Source organism: Marmota marmota, unplaced genomic scaffold (assembly GCF_001458135.2).
Source record: "Marmota marmota marmota unplaced genomic scaffold, marMar, whole genome shotgun sequence".
Taxonomy (NCBI): Eukaryota; Metazoa; Chordata; class Mammalia; order Rodentia; family Sciuridae; genus Marmota; species Marmota marmota.
Genome location: NW_026000093.1, coordinates 41,918,958 through 41,943,950, shown reverse-complemented (window position 1 = coordinate 41,943,950; position 24,993 = coordinate 41,918,958). Strand labels below are relative to the sequence as shown.

The following is a 24,993-nucleotide window of genomic DNA, read 5'->3' as shown; positions in this document are numbered from 1 at the left end:
GCATTTTGATTCAGAGTGGATGAAGAGAGTGCTGGGAGCTGCTTGTCAAAGAGATGGGCGGAGGGGTGGAACCCGGAGTGGTGCACGGAAATCAGGAGCGGGGTCGGCGGTTCACGGTTTCCGTTCCCCTACTAGAAACGGTTCCATCGCTGTGCAAGCAGGTAGACGGATATACAGCAGTCCTGGGCTTTCCTTCTCTCACTCTAACTTTGGAGAATTGGCTAGGTTTTCGATGGATTGGAAAGAATTGGATAGGACACGCTCTAAGAGTCCTCTAAACAGCTAAATATAAAAGCCATAACATTCGAATATGCTCTTAAAAGAACAGCTTAGTAGTGTTTTTCTACAGATCCAAACATACCTGTTACTGCAGCATAGGCTCATGCTCAGAGTCTACATAGAATCTCCCTGCTAAAATTAACATCAGCAGTAGTCGTGGCCGAGTGGTTAAGGCGATGGACTAGAAATCCATTGGGGTCTCCCCGCGCAGGTTCGAATCCTGCCGACTACGGGAAAGCAGAATTTTACGCAGAGTTTATTGTTTTACTTTGGAACTGTCATCCTGATCTTACGCAGATAACAAAACGGTAAATTTTAAGTAATTCGTGAACAATCGGAACACACCAAGAACCCAAACAGAGGAGTCCACAATGGTAGGAGCAAGAGTGTGCTTGTTACGGCTTGGGCCCCGGGAAGGGAATGGAACGAGACTCGCCAGGCTAGAAGCAAGAAAAGCAAAGCGAGGCAGGGTCACACACGAAATGACAGCTCTAACTTCCAGCTCTGCAGGAAGCCCGTCCTAGAGGACCCACCGCAAACTCCTGCGCGAAGCCTTCTGCCCAGCCCGCTCCCTCCCGGCTGTCTCCGACAGCAGCACGGCTCGCGCATGCGCGGGGGTGAGCCAAGAACAGTGTGCGCGTGATGTGTCCTCCCGTTGCCCCTGGAAACCACGCGGCGCTAAGGCCAAGGCAGCAAAGGAAAGACATGACGATTCAAGATGGCGAAGGACCTGGACGAGCTCTTGGATGAAGTCGAATCCAAGTTTTGCAGACCCGACCCACTGAGACTGGGCATGGGCGAGCCGTCCAAAAGCTACGGCGTCACCCACAGAGGCGACCGAAACCGAACCGAGGCGAAAGAGAAACTCAGGTTAACGGACGGGAGGGGTGGGCTGTTCTGGTAAAAACCCCAAAGCCGCCCCGCCGCCGCTGCTCCCAAACAGAAGTGCCCGTTCCCTCCAGCCCCCTGAGGGTTAGGGCTTAGATCCTCTGTTTCCCACCCTCAGTTCAGCGCTAGCTCAACCCGCTGCCCACAAGGATTTGGGCATCCCTCCGCTCGGCGCAGTCTCCGCCCCCGGGCAGGGCCGGGGAAGCAGGGCCCGCCGACGCTCCGCCCCGGAGAGCCTGTGGCCGGGACGCCGTCCTTTCCCAGCACCGAGGCGTGCCAGCCCGCCGAGTCCTAAAGCCCGCCCAGGTGCCCATCTGGCGCGCCTTTCCTTAGCTTCGAGAGGGCAGCGCTGACCTGGGCCCAATTTTGGCCGTCTGACGCCGAGGTTACCCTACCCTGTGAGGTACCCTAACAGAACGACCTGTTGTTGCGTCTGATGTCTTCACCCCAGCCAGTGCTTGGTGTGTTTGTTAAGGAAGGAGAAAACGGTTCCGTTCTATTCTGCCATTACCCCCATTTTTTTTTTAACTCAGAGAGTTAGATGAGATTCATGACAGAAAGATTAATTATTGTGAACAGTATCTGTATTAATTAGCTCACCGAGTTAAGGGACCCAGCAGATGGCAGACATCTCCTTGGAAATTTGGGGACGGTTCTTAAGTTTTCTGGGTTTTTGACCCAAAAAACTACCTTTCAAATTTGCCAGCTTTTTACCCTCCATATAGTCATTACATTATAGGTCATCCTCTTTTGCTGCCTCCCCACCCCTCCAACGAACCCAAAACACACACACACACCCAAAGATTAGCATCATGTGAGTATTGTCCTTCGAAGTGATGACTTGGAAGGCCCAGCAGTAACTCAGGCTAGAATCTTTTGTAAATTGCCTCTTGCCTAGAATATTTGGGAAAGGCTTGTGAAATTACACAGAAGCAACTTTGGATCGGTCAAAAAATGTCATTCTTGCTAACTGTTGTTTGGTTTGCATGTGTGATTTCTCAGAAGTGTTACCCCATTCCATTGCTACCCAAACCAGACTTACCTACGATGACATTTGTTTATAAAAATTCACTCTCAGAAGATAAAAATATTGAGAAGATTTTAAAGGAATTCAAAAACAAAAGATCTCAAAATAAGTTGAGTACCAAGCAGCATTTTAAAAAAATAAATGTAGAAACAACTAAAATGACTACTTTGAATGGATCCATTCCCATTTGGCTGAATGTATATGAGAATATCACTCTCGTTAACTTAAATATTATCTTGTATGCTGGAATTCCTTGCGTACCTTTCACAACATATCTACACCTACTATCCCTTTCCCACCAAAGTGTTACTTTGCAAATTCTTCTGTTTTAATTTGTTCCTTTGGGGAATGGAGAGAATTTATCAAAGAGCTTTCCATCCCTGTTCATCTTAGGAGAACTAGCATGCAGGCAGATAGGGTGTCTTCAGATCAGACAGCTCATAATGGAAAGCACAGGTTCTTTCATTCCTGTTTGTACTATTGAAATTCATTCATGTCTTATAATGCCCCATCCCACATTAGTTTTTTTCAGTAAATTTATAAAAGTTACAGTGAATTAGCACTGTTGTCATTTGTGTTAATACTTTTTATCTGCCAAAGTAGTTGGAAATTATGCAAGACAGCAACAAAGACCCTAAACCTAATACCAAATATAGTCCCTACTTTTGGTATATAATGTCACATATTAAAATTTTTCTGTGAGCCAAAATTAATATTTAAAGGCAAGGGAGCAATTTATGTTGTGCATTTATTAACAGGAGATGGCCTACCAATTGTACAGCAATATAACTTGTATCTTTTTTGTTGTTGTAGCTGGACACAACACTTTATTTTTATGTGGTGCTGAGAATCGAACCCAGAGCCTCACATGTGCTCAGCAAGCACTCTACCACTGAGCTCCAGCTCCAGCTCCACAACTCCAGCCCCAGCCTGTATCTTTTATGAGTTAAAATACTGAAATTACCTCTTGAAAGGGTAGCTCTGCAGATAATACAGTAAATGATTATGCTGCATCTGAATACCAAAAACAACTGCTAATATAAAAGACTTTTTAAAAATGCAATTTGTGAAAGTGTTAAAAATGATAAAAAGAAATATGTGATTAGTTTTCTCTTTTAAAAAGATTGATATATGGGTTAAGTAAAACTGCGGTGGAAATAATAGTTCCAGATGATACAGATGAAAACATTTGAAAATAATATCAGGGCTGGATTGTGGCTCAGCAGTAAAGCACTTGCCTAGCACAGGCGAGGTCCTAGCACCACATAAAAATAAATTAATTAATTAAATATTAAAAAAAGAAAATAATATCATAGCCTCTTAGACAAAAGAGCTGTAATAATAATAGCTAACATTTATTGAGTCCTGTCTGTGTGCTAAGTGCTTTTATATGTCATTTAAACTCCACACCCCCCATGTGGTGAATAATATTATCCTCATTTCACTGACCAAACCAAATAGTTACTTTTCCAGATTCATATTGCCAAATTAATCAGGACATGATATATCTAAATTTAAGTCATATATATTCTTCTCACTTAATTATGATTGTGTTTATGATTGTTTCTTTTTTAATTTTGAATGTACCTTTTCAGCAGAAACTATATCTTAAGATTAGAATGTAAAAAGCAAGGTAAGAGAGGGAAGCAATAAAAGATTATTAGTAACTGATTAAGATTATTATAGCAGCAAAAGACAAAGTATATTGTCCTCTAAAATTAAGAGTTTTGAATGAAATGTTGGCTTTTGTACTATTACTGTTATAAAGCATAAACACACAAAATTGTGTGATCTAATAACAAATCTTATGTGAGCTGCCAGTTTGAATAGAGTATGAATTCATCTGACTCTTGAAAATATGGCTCAACAATTAGGTATTAGGCAGCAGTGTCTGGATTTTCTTAAATCAGCTTAAATTATCTTATCCAAGCAGAATCAAAGAAGGGCTATATTCCTTATGTTAAAAAATTTCAGAGTGCTGAGGTTTTGGCTTAGTGGTAGAGCACTCACCCAGCACATGCGAGGCCCTGGGTTCCATCCTCAGCACCACATAAAAATAAATAAATGAAATAAAGGTATTGACAACTACAACTAAAAAATAAATATTAAAAAAAGAAATTTCACAGTAAATACATTTCTAAAATTAGAGAGATTGACCAAAAAACTTGTGTTCTAAAACAAATCATTTTATGATCCAATGAAATTGATTTACACTATCTAACATAAACTCTTAATAAAAGTTATTCTGCTAAAGTATTAGGTATATGGACTGTCCTATATTCCATTCCAAGCCTTTCGTCCCTTGATTTGTATGACATTGAGCAAGCTTCTGAATATCAGTGCCTTTTTTTCACCTAAAAGTTGGGATAATAAAGATCTTCTTGTAAAGCCTTAGGACAGTACTTGCCTGGCATTTAGTAAATATTTAGTAAGTGTTCTCTGTTAAACAGAAGCTCTGTGCAGGAACAGTTTGTATTCATAATCCAGTGATGGCTTTGCCTGGAGAAGGTAAAGAGATATTTGAGATATTGTCTCTAACACATTGCAATTTTCCCCCCTTTGGTCATTTGATTTCATGACCTTTGACTCTTTTAGTAAAGAGATACAGTTATTTGATTTACAATGGAACCCTTTGTTTATAATATCAGGTCCTACTTAAAATTCTACATATTTTATATTCTCTAAATAAATGCTTGATGTAATTTAGAAAAGTGCATCCCTAGTTTTCTCTTGAATATAATATATAGGTTTAAATGTCATATTTCAAGTATGTAAAAGTAAAGTACATATGTGAATTTGTATGATAAACTCTCTTTGTCTCAGCAAACTTAGGCTATGGCCATATCAAGAAAAATAATTAACATCACATTTATCCTTCCGTTATCAACTGTAATAGTGGACTTTTTATAAAACTTCTGAGACAGACATTATCTTAAGCTCCAGGTGGGGAGTTTTGTTTGTGTTTTTCTTTTCAGATCAACAGAAACATTAAAAAAAGAAGATGATCTTGACAGTCTTATTAATGAAATATTTGAAGAGCCCAATTTCAACCAAAAAAACTTTGTAAGTCAAGTGTTTTAAATGTGCATTAATTCTTTCATTATTTCAAGACATTTAAAATAGCATGAAAACCTAAAGAAGGCACAGTAGCTATCTATAGTCCTTTTGAATTCTGAGAAATGTTTTTACTTAAAGAAACCATTCCACTTAAAGAGATATATAGAACTGGGTGTGGTGGTGCAGCCTGTAGATACTCACAAGGCTGAGGCAGGAGGAGCACTTGAGACATGGGAAACATCAGTGAGACCCTATCTCTTTTAAAAAAAAAAAACAAAAAACTGCAACATAAGAGTTGAAGAGGAAATAAAATATTTATAATATTTGAAACTCTCACTGTTATGTTTCCCTCTTCATTTCTTAACAAGAATAAGAAATTAGAAAAGCTGTTAGGGTACAAGGTGTATGGACTGTTTCTCACCCCAACCTCTGCTCTCCTTTGCGTTTCTAAACCGCTTCTCATCCTTGATCTGAACTCACAGACCAGATTATTTGTAATCTCTTAGAACACCTTCAAATGCTAAGCATGTTCCTTTCCCTATGGGAACATGCTTAGCATTTTAGATGTAGTGCCATTGCTATTACTACATGTTAATATTTTATTAAATGTTTATATATCTTTTTTTAAAAGTCTATAAAATAACATGACAGCCACCTAGATACTGAATTAACAGCTGCCCAATTATGGATATGTCTTAATGTTTTTCTGTATTTGCCTCCCCAGATTTTTTTTTTAAGAAATGAAAATCAGAGATACAGTTTAAGACCCCTCCAAATCCTATTCAACTGTCTCCCTTCCCAGTGGTGACCACTATCCTTTTCATTCATACTTTTAGATACCTTTATAACTTATACATTAACTATAAAAAAAAATTTATCTGCACACAACTGTCCACTGTGTAACTCTGCCAAGTTTATTTATTCACTGGTGATAAACATTTAGATTATTCCCAGTTGTTTGTTATTACAGACAGTGCTTCATCAGATATCTTTACATGTCTTCTTTACTCTTGTACAAGAGTGTCTCCAGCATATATAAAATAAGAAAAGGAGTTCCTAGTTCATAAGGTATATTCATCTTCACCTTTTTGGTACAATGTGTGAAAAACATTTGTTTAAATTAGTAAACCAAACATATGTCTAATTTACAAAGACCACAAAGAAAAAGTATCTAAAACAAATATTATTCTGTGGTGTTTTTTTTTAAAGGTAGGGAAGATTAAAATAAGACAGGGAACTGAAAATCACTAGGTTACAGTGGTATTAAGGATATAAATAGGGGCTACTTGTATTTTTGTCAGCCAGACTAAAAATTAAATGACTAGTAATAGCTTTTTAAGGCCTGAATTTTTCTAAATTGAACATTTTCAATTTACCTGAGTAAATTGCCTAGTTGAGCATGTCAACACAATAGCAATATTAAAATATTCTGCAGACTATATCCTAAATGCAGAATAGGTGCATTGTAAGTGCCGAATAGTAATGCTAATTAGTAGTGCTAATTAATAGAAAAAAAAAGGTACATGGTTTTGGTATTATTCATTAATCATCTGAGCAATTCATTATTTATTGACTACCACAGGGTACATATCTGTATATGAGATATTTAGTTCAAGGTGTTTCTGAAAGAGAAAATGCATACTTTTCTGGTTTGGGATATACTAATTTGGGAGTGCTGATGGAATTCTCAGTGGTAGAACACTTGCCTTGAATACACAAAGCCCTGGGTTTGATGCCCAGCACGCACGCGCACACACACACACACACACACACACACACACACAGTGTGCACATTTATACTCAATTTTCCAAGCTTCAAGAATGAAAACAGGTCTATGTAAAATATTTATTGGATGTGGAAAAGAAGTATGATAAATGAGTGTTACATGCCCACATTGTCCTAAGGGGCCATATTATACCCTGAAAGTACTGCTTCTCACCCCAACCTCTGCTCTCCCGTTACATTTCTAAACCGCTTCTCAGATCCGCACCAGAAAGGCAAGGAACCGATAACAAATATCAGTGTGTCCCCTCAGTCACAGTCATGAGCCTGGAATACCATGATGATACATGAAACATGCTCCCCAAGACAAAAAGAGACTCATACACATTATTTTTCAGACTCACACCAAATTTATTCTGATTCTGTTTAACATTAAATAAAAGAGTTAAGAGAATGTACAATGAAATATTTTTGCCTCCATTAAACTTCCTCACCCACTAGGTAAAATAAAACATGTCTCTGCATAGTTTAAATTGCCTTTTTTCCATCTCACTTCCTTCTCCTTGGCGGTGGTCCTAGTATGTGGTTGGTTCATGTTGTTTGGTACCATATACCAGTTAACACGTAATAAATGCTTGCTAATGATATGATGTTATGTGACCATATAGGAACTACTGTATGGTTATGACTAGGTAGCTCTGCATTTCCCTTGAACATCTATTGGCTGATACCATTCCAGCTGATCAAAATTAATATTGCTGAAGTTACACAGGAGTTTGGTTTGTTTATTTTTAGTTCAGATGAGCACTGTTCACAGCCATTAAAAATGAGTCTGAGGGGTTTTTTTTCCTCCTCAATTGAATTTTTCCAGAATGAAGTTTTAAATAGAAAGCATTTCGTATTAAATCATTGAACTCCAATATTAATTGAGTTATAAAGTGACTCTAAATCTTAACTTGCTAATAATGGCAGTATATCAATTTCCTAGACTAAAAGTTGCATAGTAATTTCCAAATTCCTCAGGGAGTTCTACTTCCCTGTTGCCTTTAAAGGCTTTTGAACCTTGTTTTTATTTTAACAATGATGCCACCAAAATTTTTCTGTCAAGTCGTTAAAAAAATCCTTGTTGTAAAGTAAAGAATATTAGTTTTCATGTTACATTTCTCTAAGTTACTCTTGGCCTTTTATTGTTTTGTTAACAGAAATTAAAATCTAAATCTTCAGGTAACACATCTGTCAGAGCTTCCATTCAAGGCCTCAGTAAAAGGTAAGTTGAGATGCTTTGATGAATTACACTCTGGTGAACAAACACTATAAGCATAGTCTAGTCTATTTTGTTACCATTTAAACAGTGACACTGAAGAACAAAGCACTGGTTTGGGCCTTCAGGAGAAAGACCTATAGCAATATCTTTATTGTTCTTACGGTCTGTGACCCCTTAGTGTAAAGGAAATTAAATGAGAGATTATTGCTATTGTAAATAATTTTCTGCCATGTTAGAAAAAAAAAGTGTGAACAGTTTCTCAAAATTAATGTTCTGTTATATTCTTTAGTATTTACTTTGTCCCTTACATTATTTGGCAAACACATTTTTCTGTGACTCATTTTAACTCCTGAGTGTTCCAGAATGTACAGGTTATGTCCAATAAAGCAGTGATCCTGTAATAAATACCACTTCTTTGAAATAGTTAGCTTGCTAGGGAAAACATACAATTTGATTACAAGAACATAGAGTCAATGAGGCCAAATTAACTTCTCATATTTCTTTTTGTTGTAATTTCATGTTTCTCCATCTGTTGAACACGTCTAGTTGCAGCCCAGTGTACCTTGGTGGAAGCACTATTCCATTCGGAATTGGAACAAATACTTCACCGAGGTAGAATGTAACAATATACTTTCTTTCTAGGTTTTTACATATGATGCCCTGTTGTTAAAATGTAGTTCTTATCATCTTGTCTTGAATACATTTTATAATGAGAGATTTATTAGCCAGATGTTTTGTTGAAATGTTTGTTATTCTTGAGAGATAGCTGTTAAAAGCTGGATGCTGGGTACAGATTGTTTATTGTGTTGATGCCCTTTTTCTTTTTATTTTGTTTTTTGTTTTGTTGTCATTGTTTGTTTTGGTTTTGGTTTTGTGGTGCTGAGAATTGAACCCAGCATCTTAGGCAAGTGCTGTACTATTGAATTACATCCCCAGCCCTGTTAATGCCCTTTTCTAAGCCCTACTTGAAATGGCTGCATCACTCCAGCATCACTCCAATAGTAGCTTGATTGATTTTTTGTTTTTAAGTGTTAGGGATTAAACCCAGGGCTTCATTCATGCCAGGCAATCACTCAAACACCAAGCCACATCCCCAGCCCCCTAGCTTGATTTTCACAGGGTACCAAGAGAAGGAGCTTCTTCCCAATGTTGGAAACCAGTGGGTAAAGTCTGTGAAGCAGCACAGCTACACAGCTTCAAAGAATGCATTAGTCACAATGACTTGGCCATACAATTAGCCTGAGAAGCTACAAGTCTGCATTACTCAAAAAGTTCTCTAGACTGAGTCGTATGATTGCATGTGGACCACATTTTTGGAGGGCTGTTATACTAAGGGAAGTAGAATCTAAAAAGACATTGTTGGAGAGTTGGTAGTATTAGCTTACTTCCTAGAAAGAAAAACAATAGGACAAAAGTGAAATTGGAGTCTGGGGAGGCCCCAGACAGAAACACCAGGCAGCAAATAGGGTAAGTCTACTGGGGTGGTGCCTGCTTTAAGTGCTTCTCATAAGAATTGACAGCAGTTGAAACATCATTTGTTTAGGACTAGCTAAACAAAGAATTAGGGATACAAACTTGCTTAGAGCAGAATATGGCCTTGTTGCCATCAATCCTGAATTACCTGTGTCAGTTCAACTGGACTCATCTTAGTCATTTCCAGAGCCATGCCACCTCTAATCCAGGCAGGCTTCTGTCAAGTCACTAGGAATTACAGCAGCTTCCCAGTTACCATCCACTTCCAAATTCTCAAATTTCATGCACATAAAGCATTCAAGATAACATCCCCAAAATATTACTTTTAGCACTTCTCCTGTTCACAAGGCATATGAGTTGCCATTTGTCTCACATTAACTCTAAACTTCCTATTTATCAAATTGTACCCTTGTGCTCCCTCTTTTCTCTTTAGTTCCTTCACCTGCCATCAAAGCCTGAGTCAGTATTCCACTTCCACTAGAACACTTGTCATCCTCTACTTGCCACTTACATTTTTCTCCCTCTTGAGTATTTTTACATGTTCCCTTTCTAATTGCATAGACCCTACTTTAACTCACATACTACCAATTTTTGTTTTCTCATTCTATCTGAACTTCATTTTTCTTTTCTTTTTTCCAAGTGCACACTAAGCCTTGTACTAGTTTACAAAAAAAAAAAAAGTAAAACACTGGTCAGTAGAGGAACAGATAAATAAGCAAATGATACCTGGGTATAGCTCCAGTGGCAGAGCGCTAGGCTGGCATGTGCACAGCCCTGAATGTACTCCCCAACACCACAAAAAAAAAAAAAAAATACAGAAGCAGCACATGATTACACTGGGGCATGAAGAGGAAGTGCTCCAATGACAGAACACCTTCATCACTCTGCCACTTGCCAAGCCTTGAGAAGGGACTCTATTCTAAAAAGCTCAGTTTGCTTGTCCCTAAAAACTAATCATGCTTTCTGGAGATATTGTGAAGATGAAATGAAAGAATATAATAAATAATAGCAGTGCCTTCAATGTAAAAGACAGCTAACTACTACAAGTATGCTGGTTTATAACTGTTATGTCTTTCTTATCCAGCGGTCCTGTTTTCTTGCTGTGTTCTCTCTCTGGGGCAAGAAGCCTATATTCTCCTACTACTTTTCCACTTTATCTCAGGAAGTACATATCAGTGTTTACTTATAGATGCCTTCTGATTTTAAATAGGAATTTTTAAAATGGTATATTTTACTTTATTTCCAAAGATTAATAATGCATTAAGACTTTTATATGTGTAGTCCATTTGTATGTGTGTGTGCGCGCGCATGTGCACACTTTGATAAAGTTCTGCCATATAGGTGTCTTGTTTTAGATGAAATTTCAGTAGACAAAAGAACAGCCTATTTTTATAGCTTACAAGTCCTATCTTAATAGTGTTGATGAGTGAGGATGCCAAAATGTATCAAATCCTGTTCCTACAATAGGAGATACTGTGTGCTTACATATGCACATAAATGTGTATATTCATAGATCTTTTCTTCCTCACCCATCACAAAGATAAAAATGATCAGCTGCTCCTTTCATGACATAGAATCTGCACAAATAAAAAAATACATTTATTCAGTGCATATAAAACATTCTATATGTGAAATCCTTTCTACTTTCCAAAGAACTTTTTTTATATGCATGTTGGTTCACCTGCTCCACAGGGAAAAAAAAAAAGATTAACTAGAGCAAAAATTTTTAATTCCATTTATAAATGAGATTGAGATTTTGGTGTTAGGTTCATTAAGCACGTGTTAGCCACCAGCGAGGTCCTAGGAATTCAATTAATAAATTATGGTGAATAAATAAATGGATATTTCCCTACCCTCAATAAGCTTTCAGTCTAAGTGAGGAGATAAACTTTAGTTATTTTCACAAATGTACTTAATTTCCATCTAATGTGTGTATAAAGGGAAAAGATGGGATGCTATAAGCATAGATAATGGGCACCCTAACTAATATGAAGGACTAGGGAATGCTTCCCTAACAGATAACATTTAATCAAACCACAATATGAAAAATGAGGAGTTAAGCAGAGAGGGAACTATTAGAGCCAGAGAATATACCATGTTATAAGATCCTTGAGATGGGAAGAAGCTGGGCATGTTGAAGGAAGAGAGAGCTGCCAGGTGGACTAAAGCATGGTGAGTGGGGGAAGTAATGGCTCCTAATAGAGCTGGAGAGTCCAGAGGCATTTGGTTTGGGGTCCTAGAGTCCTTTGAAGAATTTTAGAGAAAGTATGTTCTATATGCAGTTGAAGCCATTGGGGGCTTTGGGGGGTGTTTTGTTTGTTTTTGTTTTGTTTTTGGCAAAATAGTGGTGACATAATCTGATTTCTGTTTTGAAAAAAAAAGTCATTTGGGCTGTTGTATGCAGCATGGCTTGGAATTTGGACGGTTAAAGATAGAAAAGGACACAGGGAGACTAGTCAGCAGGCAGTAGGTGCAGTGGTCTAGGAAAGAAAATGGCAGCTGTGACGTAGTGGTGGCCGTGGCTATATGAGAAAAGTATAAAATTTGAGATATTTAGAATATAGAATTGGCAGAATTCTGTGACTTAATGGCAATTGTAGATAAGGAGGAAAGTTATTAAAAATGTCTCCTGGGTAGTATAGTGTGCTTTGCCCAGGGTCACATCCATTTTTACAAAGCAAGGACTCAGATTAGTAACTTGATTCCTAACTCATTATACTTTCTAGTATACCAGTTTGCAGCATGTAGTGTATGTAAGAGAAAAGAATCTTAACTGCTTTTGCTATTACAGCTGCTCTTTTTTTTCAAACTGTTCAAATATCAAGATTCCCTAGTCCCAATGTGTCAATCTGATAGGATTTACCTGAGAACCAGTATCCTGGCAGAAGATGATATTAAGCTGTATTCTGGGCATTCCCACCATAAACATCTTTAAAGCCAGTTCTACTTAGTAGGGCAAAAGGACAAAGCTGTTGGTTTGTCCTTTATTGTGTATTCCCTCCGCATTTTAGAGGGGAAGTCTGGCAATTTATCTTTCACTGGAATCATGAATTTATATTAGATAAGTTTTTATTTACAGATGGTCCTGATTTACAGTGGTTTAACTTAAGATTTTTAAACTTTACAATGGTGCAAAAATGATACATATTCAGTAATCATACTTAAGTTTCTAAATTTTTCATCTTTTCCCAAGCTGGCAGTAAGTGGTGTGACTGTTTTTCAGTGGTGGCAGCGACCAAGACACAGCTCCTGGCCAGTCACTAGACAAGAAGCTGAATAGCCAGCCAGTACTCTGCAGTGTACTGTGGTGCTGAGCTGTGATGTTTGGTGGGCTAGGGGTGTTAAATGCATTTTTAACTTAGCATGGGCTTATCAGGATGTAACATCTTTGTAAATTGAATAGCATCTGTGTATACTTATGAAAGAGAAATATATTTAAGCCCTGAAAATAAGCACTGATATGAATGCCCATTGTATAAATTGAGTCTATTTGTCCTATTTATTTATTTGAGTTCTGGATAAAACTCTGGTTTGGGGATAATGCTAAATACTTTAGAGTAGAAAATTTTTAATATTTTGCCCAGTTTGTGGAAAAGAGAAATACATTTGAAAGTGTGGTGATATTAATAGTATGGATAAAAACCAAGGCAATATTTTCAAGCCAATCAAATTTTACTCTATTAATTATTTCTAAACTACTTATAAGACTAAATTATTCCATAGACTAGTACTCATTATGATCTAATAGAGTGAATCGTAGCAGTGGAATGATTTCTTAGCTGCAAGTTAGTTTTATTTTTCTCACAGGATAGTGTTTGTGGGAAAATATGGTAGTGTGAATAGATTTGAATAAACTACTAAATTTTAAATTAAAAAGCTGTATTTAACATTATGGTTGAGATTTTACACATACAAAATGTCAGGAAAGTCTAAATAATAGTTCCCACAACAGCAATAATTCATCCAAATTGCACATATGTATTAAGGCATTAAAGTTAACACTCTGTGCAGTCATGTAATAAACTATATATGCATAAGAAAGCGAGTTATGGTAGCTTTGGGAACCATCATTTTGCATTTCCTGACTTGTACATTTAAAATCTGAGTTCAAATGGGTACCAATGTAATTGAGTTAAATTTCCATGCATACAAATACAACTGCATAAATTGCTAACAGATTAAAAGAAATAGAGCATTGCTTGTGAAACTGGTATAGGTTTTTAATGTTTGATTATTAGTAATATTTTTAGAAATATGAAGCATTTTCAAACTTTCAGGCCAAAAACTATTTGCAGTTTTGAAATTAACATATTTAGGTTTTAGATAAAGAGGTGGGAAAAATATAATGATGGGTTTTGTTTCATTTTTGTTTCAGAAACATTATATGCTTATTGAAAAATTAAATTTTAAAATATATAAGAACATAATAATCTCCGTTCTTCCTTTTCATTCCCACCACTCATGAGCCAGCCAGTATTGGCTGTGTAGTATATAGCTTTCTACCATGTTCTTACTATTTTTTGCCATGTTCTTACTAACTTCTACCTCTACAGGAACTTACCACCTCTACAAGAAATTTTCTTTTTTGTTGTCTTTTCCAAAAATAGGGTCATGCTGTATCATATGTTAGTTACTATGCACCTTGCTTTGGGTATCCCTCCAAGTCAATAGATAAATCTAATTAATTCTCTTTGTCAGCTGCCTAATGTATCTTATATAAATATACTGCCTGTTATTCAGACTTTTCCTTTTTATGTATAGGGAAGGGAGATTGTGGGGACTGAACACAGGGCCTTGTACATGCTAGGGAGGTGCTCTAGCAGTAAGCTATGTCCCAGCCCAGTCTTTCCCTTTTTGATATATACTCAATTAGTAAACTTAAAAAAAAAAAAACTTCAACAATAATAATGTAAACATTATTAAGATATGTACTTATATATTAGTGCTTTTATTTATATGTAATAAATTTCCCAAAACAGGATTAGTATTACAATGATTAGATATAATTCTAATTTAAAACATAATGCCAATTTTTTTCCCAGAATGTCATATCAATGTTACATACCCACCAGAAATATATGAACGTGCTGATTTTAACTTAATTGGTTAAAAAGCTGTATTTCATGGTTGCTTTACATTTTAATCCTTTAGATATAATATCTTAACTTTTTAACAAATACTTTGTGCCAGACTTTACCAAAATTAACTCATTATGTCCTCATAATAGTTCTATGAAGTATGTAAATATTTCCATTTTACAGATAATAGAAACCAATTCACAAAGAAGTTCAGTTACTTACCTACAGCTGCGCCCTAGTAAATAGTGGAAGTGGCATTTGAATCCAGTTGCTCTACATCTGTAATCTATGCTCTTTACTATTCTTTGCTGCCTATACTAATGCGATGATGATTTTTATAGATTTTTTTTCTTTGTTGTCATTTATAAACATTTTTTGTATAGGACAGTGTTGTGTTGAAATTGTTTTCAACTCATTACTGATTTTTTTCACATTTTTATATCTTAAAATTTCTTATTTTCTTTTAATTTTTATGATCAAATTTGTTTGTTCTAGCTTTTAAACACTTCAAAGAATTGAGGTTTCTTTAAACTACAGAATTACTATACAAATGAAACTGTTTACAACAGCAACTCAAAATTCTTTTATACTTGCTTATATTGTCATTTTACTCCTAAAGTTACTATATAGTATATACATAATTGTTTTAAAATTGCTTATCACTTCAATTTCTCAGATATTCACTGAGTACCTATTATGTATTAAGTATCATTCTAGCAGTTCTGCCCTCTCTCCTCAACACCATCAAAATTTCACTCTACATTGCATCTTTGCCATCAATACAAACATGCTCTTTCCCTCCCTTCTTAAAAATAATTTTCTTTAAATGAGAAGTTTTTAAAGAAACTACTCTGATATACCTTCTCAGTGAGGTCTATACAGACCATCTTATTTAAAATTGTAACCCATCCCCTCCCGGTATGCCTAGTTTTCTTTACCCTAATCTATTTATTATTTCATTGAATTTTCACCTTTTAACATACTGTATAATTTAGTTTTATCATATACTAGAATCTAAGCTCCATGAAGACAGAATCTCACTAGCACATAGTAGGTTCTTAGTAACTAGTTTTAAGTGGGTAAATGAATGTACACATGCCAAGTAGTGGGGAATCAGAAACAAATAAGACACTGTCCCAGCACTGAAGGAGTTTGTGGGAGAGATTAATTGCAACATAGTGTCATCACACATTCTTTGATCAGAAGAATCCCTAGAAATTTCAGTAGGAAGAAAACCATTTAATAAGTTAGCTTAAGTGAAAAGCTCCCTCAGACACAATTTTAAAACCATTTAATTGAATTAAAACCACTTTATGTCTGTACAATATGTATGTTATGCATGTATCTGTCTGTAAGATGTCAGTAAAATAGGCAGGTGTGTACAAAAAAACTGAAAGTTTAGAGATGTAAACAGTTATTAACATCAGATTAACTGAGAAAAAAAAAACATCAGATTAATCTGTATTTTTCTGTAGTTTATTCAATAATCTGTAATATGTGGTATGTCTCAAGAATAAAACACATATTTTCATATTTAAACATACCAATAATCTTTAATACACACACACACACATATAATTTTTAGTTGTAGATGGACAAAATGACTTTATTTTATTTAATTTATTTCTTTGTGATGCTGAGGAGCAAACCCATGCCTCATGCGTGCTAGGCAAGCGCTCTGCCACTGAGCTGCAACCCCAGTGCTAATACACATTTCTTTTCTCCAAACAGAGCATGTGACCATCTGCGTTGTATAGCCTGTGATTTCTGGATAGTGAACTACAATGACTATATGTGGGACGAATCATGTGATTATCTGTTTTTTAGGTATGTTCCCAAAGCACTTCACTCTATGAAAAACAGTACTAAGGACTTTATATTTTTCGTTTTGCTGTATTGTCTTTTTTAAACTTGGCCAGATCATGTGACCTGCACCTTTTTAGTCCATCTCTTCCTTTCTATCTGTCTGCTGTCAGCCTAAACAAAGATGTGTTACTTCTTGATGTGAATACATAGCCTCCTCACTGATTTTCATGCCTACAGTCTCTTATTTCAAACCATCCTTTCCTTGCTCAGAATTAAAGCATGACTCTGAATATGCCATTATTCTGCCCAACACCCTTCTGCTCAGAGAATAATGTTCAAATTCCTTAGCAGGTAATTAAGACCCTCGTTATCCAGCCTTTGTCCAGCTTTGTCTTTCCACAATATACTTTTTACCTTTGCAATATTTTACCTCCATCACAGTACTCAGTGTCCCCATTCCCTCTGACTGTGCAAAGCTCCTCACCTCCTGGGACAGCTGACCACCATTTTACCTACCCAAACTCTTCCTGTCCCTTAGGGACAATTTATCATGCATCTTCCTGATTCCTGACCTCTCTCAACTTGGAAGTAAACTATTCCTTTCCTTTGTGTCCTCAGCTCTTACTGTCATATGAAATTGAAGATCTTAGATTGATATATGGTTACCTTCCTCTGTATGGTCAGAACAATGGCTTCTTCATTTTTATAATTTGTACATTTTTATATACTTCCAAAATACTTAATATCATCATTAAGGTGTTACAAGTTATAAAAGTGTGTTTGAACTAACTATATATTCATATTTGCAAATAAAATTGAGTTAAAATTAATAAGTATGTGTATCATGCATTTTGGGCCTCCCCACAGACCTGTGTGTAAACAAAGACTGTTTTCAGATACAAGTAATCAATATATATTATATTACCTTTCAGTTGCATAAAGTAAAAGATGAGAGGGCCGGGGGTGTAGTTCAATAGTAGAGCATGTGCTTAGCATGCACACAACACCCTGGGTTCAATCTCCAGCACCATCAAAAAAGAGGGGAAAAAAGAGGATGAAGAATTCCTACTCCACCTCTTCTGGCAGCCATCGTCCTCAATAAGTTCATTAGCATCTCTCCTAATTTATCAGTTTTTAAATTTTTTCACTTCAAAGACCACTCACTTCAAAGAACAACTCTGAATCCTCCTCACTCACACATGCACTCACACATACCACACAAATTCACATATACAAACATATGGGAAAATTATAATTTGGGAGGCTACACAGTTCCCACCCTAGCCCAATCCCAAAATCCCAGGTTCAGAACCCCTACTCTTAGGTTTAGCCCATTTTTTATTCCCCAAATCAGAAGAGTTAGCTTAATCAAGTTTTGGTTCGCTTTTCTGACTTCTCTGATATTTACTGTCTTCTGGCTAATCTAATAAGTGATTAATAATCCCTGTATGTTACCAAGATGGACTGTAAATTTTTACAACACCATTACAGGATAATAAGATGCATGTAACATCAAAACAGTGGCGAGCACAGGCATAAAGTAAGCAAACAGGTGACTTCGTTGGTATTTGAGGAATTTACAGTGTCTCAATCTGAGTAAAAACACCACTTGGTTTAATCCAGATTTTTAACAGCGTGGCTTAAAAAAAAACTTGTGTGTTTACATAAAAAATAAATATGAGAAGATTTATTATTCTATTAAAATTAAGTAATTATTCTTCAAATCAGTGAAAAATACGATCTCAGCCCTCATGCTTAGGAATATTTGGGAGATAAGAGAACAGAACAACTACACAGTAAGGCCATCTCAAGCAGACATAGATCACTGATACAGCATTTATTTTGCACTGCTTATTAGCAGTTCTTTATCCAAAAACATTATTCAGCACCTAGTTGTGGCACTCTTGGGAATGAGGCTCATAAAGTGAGAGGACCCAGTTTCTGCTCTTTAATAATTCTCACCTCTGAGAGGGATACATCACAAATAACATCAGAATTTTTCAGAGATAACTGACTACTCTATGGAAACCAAGCCAGTTGACACTCATGGGGATTAATGGAGGGATATTGTGGTAATCAGTGAAAAAGAAATAAGGATCTGGATTATGATAATGAGGTAGGTAAAGAGAAGCAGATGTGATGTATTTGAGAAAGATTCTAGAGGATGTCCTGGCTATGGAATATGAGAGACAAGTTTCATTTAGATGAGTCCTACGCTCTGTCTTGGTTTAAATAGAAGGACTATGATAATGTCCATTGAAATTTAAGAACAAATTTAAAGAAAGATGCTATATGTTTATTTATGGGAGCTGTTAAAAACTGTCTCTGAAGCTCAGGGAGGAAATGTCATCTGTAGAGTGGTAGTTGAAGCCATGAGATGAACAGTATTACCCATGAGGGCCAACTTGGAAGACTGTCAGAGAACACAGAGGTAAGAGGTAAGGATCATTTTGTTAAGGAGGAAACACTGTGAGGTTTCTTTGAGAAGGAAAGGGCAGACATGGGTGGGGACAGGTATTTGCATAGAGGGGTTCCAAGTGTGTTGGAAAAAGGAGCCTTTTGAAATGCTGTACCTATACTTAATCTAAATTTGAGTGGACTATGCTTTAGTGTATTTATAAATGGTGGATTCAGTTTCTGAAATTAAACTTTTTTCAGGGGGTAGGGTACTGGGGATTGGACTCAGGGGCACTCTACCACTGAAGCACATCCTCAGCCCTATTTTGTATTTTATTTAGAGACAGGGTCTCACTGAATTGCTTAACACCTCGCTTTTGCTGAGGCTGGCTTTGAACTTGTGATCCTCCTGCCTCAGCCTCCCAAACCACTGGGATTACAGGCATGCACCACCATGCCCAGCTGAAATCAAACTTTTATTTGCAATTTTCAAAAAAAAAATGATTTTGATGATGATGAAAAAGGCTTGAATAGGAAAAGGAGGACCACTTCCTCTACCTTGGAGGGAGGGTAGTAAGAAATGGATGTATTCAGGGAGCGCTCACTAGGAAATGGAAGGCTTTTCATATCCCCTGGCCTGATTTTGAGAATGAGAATATGATCTGCTGAAAGTAAAGTTGTGGAGGGCAAATGAAACTAGAGGAGGGATGGGACCAGTCACTAGGGAAACCAGAAATGGGCAGAAGATCATTTCTCGGTGACCAGAGACAAGTTAAAAGATTAGCAGAGTGCTACTAAATGCCCATGGAACATAGGGAGCCATCTGTTTCCAGTAGTGTCAGTCTGCACATTTGTCACAGCATGAAATGCTATGCAGTTGTTTTATTGCCCTATTTTACAGATGAAGGAAATAAGTGTATCCTAGTTTTGACAAGTTCTAGAACTTTATAAAGAAACATAAGCTATACTTATTGACACCCTGCCATTATAGCTAAATAAATCTTTTTATTTTTCTATTAAATCATGTATTTTAAGGGGAAAACAATGGAATCATTTTTAAACTTTTAGGATATGTTCTTCTTTAAAAGTACTTAAGTGGCCTAGCATGTGTTAGGCCTGGGTTCAATGCCCAACACTGGAAGAAAAGAAAGAAAGAAAGAAAACCACTTAAATGTATTAATTAGTTAGCTCCTTGGATATTCATGATTTTTATTCCTAAAACCTCTAAGTAAGGATTTAATTAAGTACCAAATGTTAAATTTGTCCAAAAATTTAACATTTAACATTTGTTTAAATATTTAACATTTTAGTTTTGGTGGGTTTTTTTTTTTTTTTCGCCTTTCCAATAAAACTTATTAGTTCTTCTCCTAGTTCACCATAACTTTATCTGGTCAGAATCTCAGTTTATTAAAATCAGACAAGTGGTCTAGAAAAATCAGGTTTTCTTAACTTCCACCTTCTACCCTTCCTAAATTGTGCCAGAATTTTGTACAATACAGTACTGAATGTTTTCCCCTTTGACCACCAGAGGGCACTTTGGAGCCTGCCATCTATTGCGGTGGTAGCCACAAGTAACAGATATCACTTTTTTTTTTTTTTTAGTATTTATACTGTATTTTATTTCACTTTGTATTTTTTCAGCATTTCATTTTAATTTGTCCATTTATCTTTGCCATAGAATGTTCACATAAATTCAGCACATGAATTGACATTAAAATCATAATTTATTTTAATAAACTTCTGTATCCTTTTGTATAATAGCATCAAGTCTGTTTATCATTTTTATGATAGGCTTGCTCATTGATTTAGTTATTTTAACATCTTTAATATTTATTTCAGGATAGCATTCACTTTGTTGCTGATAGTATAATAAGAAAATCATTGAAATGAAAGATGCTGTCTGAGACCAATATACAGAAATAACAGGCAGTTTTTCCCTCAATTAATGAAAATTTCCTATAGTTAATTCATCAGAAGCCTGTTGCCTTCAGGCTTATTATGCTCTCTGCACTTGCCATAGTGTAGACTTTTGTAGCAGAAGGGCAGAAGGTACACCACCCTTCTTCCCATTGTGTTCCCACTCATGTTGTGTCTGATAGGACAAATCAGAAATTCATCCCTTGCTGTTTTTGTGTTCTACTACAGCATTAATAACCAGGCCTAGGGACTCACCTTTTTAAAGAACTGAATATGAAAGAAATTCTTCAGAAAGTGAACACTGAAGTCTATCTTCTATTAGTGTGAAGGGATTGAGGTCGTTTAGTGTTCAAGTATTGTAAAAATAGTAAAATAAAACAAGTATAACCTTTTTTCTATAATTAAGCACTAAATAAAACTACTGTGCTAAAACCTTCCTGTTTTACTAATAGGAACAACATGCCAGAATTCCATAAATTAAAAACAAAGTTGGTAAAGAAGAAAGGACCACGGGCATATGCGTGCCAGTGTAGCTGGAGAACTGTTGAAGAACTGACCAACCTGGAGACAGATCATCAGCTTCGCTGGGTTTGTGGTAAACATTGAGACTGCAGCCTTTGACATTCTGACAAATGCCTCTATGAGGGCAGCCTCCAGCCATCATCATGTTTACATAAAGGCACATATCATATTATGCCATTTGGAAAAAGACAGTGAATTTCATTTAACTGTAAATTTTTGAAGATCAAATGGACTAGGGAAGAGAATATAACACTTTAAGAATTAATCCTTTTTGATGATAGATGTTTCACTAAGTAAGATAACAGATATCCAAATTCTTTGCTCACCTATCTCCTGTTAAATTAAAGTTTAATGATAGCATTTCTTACTAACATATAGCCTTTCATTAGCAACCTCTGCATTGACAGCTCAGACACTTGGTGTAAACATTCTTTACTTAGAGCATTTAAGGGGATGGAGTTTACCAGGGCACAGAGTCACTGTAGGATTGGTTACGGCACTTCCTCCAGTCACTTCTGTTGTTGTCAAAGATCATAACTTAGAAATCTCAAAAACTAGATGATAAGTGGCTAACAGAAGGGCAGTCAGGAGTACAGGTATGTTATAAAACACTGCCTTATACCTCAGCAGCTCAAAGCAGTGTATGCACAATAATGACAAGTATGTGTCACCAGTTTTAACTTATTTCTCCTCCTTTTGTTCATTTAGAATTTAAAAGTTACTTAGCAAATATCCATTTATATATATAAAGAATTTTTTTCAATGTACATAAAATCACAAAAATCCTAATATAGGTAGGTCATTGTTGGATTTTCAAGTACTCTAGCCTTTAATGCCTATGATTCTGTCAATTGAGCAAGTAAGATGATTTTTTTCAGGGGAGTACATGAAAAGGGAAATAAAGCAGGTATCCTGTGGAGCTCCCCCTTGATATCACTGAGCAACATGTTTAGAAAATCATTTACCTCAAGTTTCCAGTTCCCAGCACCCTTGAGAAATTCCAAGGGCCCTGCAATCTGCCAAAAACTCTGTACCACAAGTGTATACAATTTGGTTCAAATGTGTAACACAGGACACACTGAAAGGGAGTAATTTTTAGCAAAGTTATGATTTCTTGGTCTTATGCTGACTCCATTCCAGCCACTCTTCAAAAGCAAGGAATATCTATCTAGTCATTAAAAGCCTTTTGCTAGCCATGACACATTTGTGTATTTATAAAACTTATATAAGTCTAGCATTGCAATAGAACAAATCTCCTTGTGACCAATGCTAATATTTTTCTATCAAGGACATGTTTATAGATTTTATCTTTCAATAAAATTTTTTACTCCCCAAAACTATTTGTCTTTGTAATTGTGTCAGAAATATAATAGGATTTAGATTGAATTCATCTATTCCAAAAAATTGCAAAACAACAAGATTCATATTCAAAATCTCATGAGATTTGTCATATTAGTCATAAGGGTGATGACTTCTATTGATTCCAATAAACAACTTTACTAAATCATCAATTTTAAAAATATTTTAACTTATTTTCATTTAGATGGATGAAAATGTCCCTTTCACTTTTTCTTTTTCATTGTAACTATCCTGAAACTTGGACACATTACCTGTGTTTGGCATTCCATAACATAATAATCATAATATAATTCTGTAATGTCATAAATGTCTCTATGAGTTTCCATTTTTTATTGGGAGTTTATAAGCCTTTTAGTATTATACTATTTTAATCTAAAATATAGAAAGAATATTACATTTATATATAATTACCTATTGACATTTAAGCTAAAATGCATCTACTTTAGTATCAATATAGAAGAAAAACGTAGTTTCTAGATAACTATAATCTTAAAATGCAAACTATAATCTTAAAATGTAAACCTATAAAAGTTTTAAGATATTCCTATTTTCAATATTTTCCCACCTTTAGCAAGTATCTGTTGTAAAGCCAGGTAACTACTTTCTTTGAACTGTAGTATAGTCTCAGACCTCATGCTGCCTAAAAATGAGTAAATAAATAGCTTTATTCTGTATTTGTTACTTTCTATTTTTTAATATTCACATGGGTATTATTTGAAATAACTTTAGTATTTTTTTAATGTCAACAAGAAAGTTTCCAGCTATCCAGTTGAACAATTTATTTACATTAGGTAGGGAGTAGCATGCTGCAATTTTTTTTTATTAAAACAAATAACCAATATTGAGATATAATGGATATACTACAAAAAGTGTTTTACAATTTGTTGGTTTTAGTATATTCACTAAAATAATTGCAGCCATAATCACTATTTAATTTTTGAACCTATTTTGGGACTCTTTTTTACTGTTTTTGTCCAGAAGCTCTAGAATAATGCCATGTCTCTTATTTTTTTTAATTTATTTGTTTGTTCTAATTGCTTATACCTGACAGCAGAATGTTCTTTGATTAATTGTACACAAATGGACCAGTTTTTTACTTCTCTGGTTGTACTCAAAGTAGGGTCACACCATTTGTGCAATCATACACGTATCTAGGGTAATGATGTCTATCTCATTCCACCATCTTTCTTACCCCCCTGCCCCATGCCCCTTCCTTTGTGCCCTTTGCCCCATCCAAAGTTCCTCCACTCATCCCATGCCCCACCCTGCAATTATTTTTAACAAGGATAAGGAATAAACACTTGAATTTTCAGACTGTTGATCCATTCATTACATTGGCATTTCCTAGTAAATTTGAATCTATCCATACTCAACAATACAACAGTTTTTTTTCCAATGTGTACAAAATTTATGAAGTGATAAAAACCTGGTGGAAAAAACTGAGAATGATGCCAACAACATCAAAAAATAAACCTAGAACAACTCAAGTCCCATGAACAGTGGAATGGGTGAGAAAACTGGGTGACATACACCCTCACAGCAGCAAATGTGCATGCTGCAAATTTAAGAAAGAGTGGGTGTATATTTGTACATGTATGTACATGCGTTCATAAAAAAGCATGGTTAGTCAAAGGTACAGGTCCTAAGTTCAAGAACAGAGGAGGTTGATGTGATACATATCCAGATGTCAAGAAACTTAGAATCCTTCATTTCTTGGCCCAAAGGTGGTAGCAACCTGTGAATCAGTATCACTTTCCCTACTTTTCTTACTGACCTAATATTTTTCAATATGAAAAAAAGAAAAGTCTTTGTTTCCAAAGTACTATGATGAAGTTCAGCAATAAATTTCAAATAGATTTTTTTTTTCCTCAGCTGTTAAGGTTTTGTTTTGTTTGTTTGGTACTGGGGATTGAAACCAGGGCCTTGCACATAGTAGGCAAGAAGTCTAACACAAGCTAAATCCCCAGCCACCTTTTTTTTTTTTTTTTTTGGAAGAAAGGATCTTCTCACTAAGTAGCCCAGGCGTGAACATTCTATCCTCCTGCCTCAGCCTCCTAAGTAGTTGGGATTACAGGCTTGCACTATCATGCCCAGCAGGTTTTAGGTTTTAACAAAATCTTTTATCAGATGACATTCTATTCCCAGTAATAAGCTCTGTCTTTTTAAAATAGTTCTGAAGCAATGAAAAAGTTCAAAATACACA

At 35.9% G+C, this 24,993-nt stretch overlaps 1 protein-coding gene and 1 non-coding gene across 2 annotated transcripts; both read left to right on the top strand.

Annotated features, from left to right (window-relative positions):
• Window positions 1-429: 429 nt before the first annotated feature.
• Trnas-aga lies at window positions 430-511 on the top strand. Its single transcript has one exon. It is a non-coding gene; the product is annotated as a tRNA-Ser (tRNA).
• A 421-nt stretch (window positions 512-932) lies between these two features.
• On the top strand, window positions 933-22,768 carry Cfap418 (cilia and flagella associated protein 418). The gene is made up of 6 exons (XM_015485979.2): window positions 933-1,149; window positions 5,170-5,257; window positions 8,177-8,241; window positions 8,785-8,850; window positions 16,521-16,616; window positions 21,362-22,768. Exons 1-6 carry the CDS (start codon window positions 998-1,000, stop codon window positions 21,513-21,515), a joined length of 621 nt encoding a protein of 206 aa, XP_015341465.1. The 5' UTR covers window positions 933-997; the 3' UTR covers window positions 21,516-22,768.
• Window positions 22,769-24,993: the final 2,225 nt, after the last annotated feature.

Bases quoted from the DNA above. Each gene is read 5' to 3' on its own strand.
- Cfap418 (XM_015485979.2), top strand. From the start codon at position 998: ATGGCGAAGGACCTGGACGAGCTCTTGGATGAAGTCGAATCCAAGTTT. The intron at 8,242-8,784 runs GTAAGTTGAGAT...GAACACGTCTAG, and splicing joins ATTCAAGGCCTCAGTAAAAG to TTGCAGCCCAGTGTACCTTG. The intron at 16,617-21,361 runs GTATGTTCCCAA...TTTTACTAATAG, and splicing joins TGTGATTATCTGTTTTTTAG to GAACAACATGCCAGAATTCC.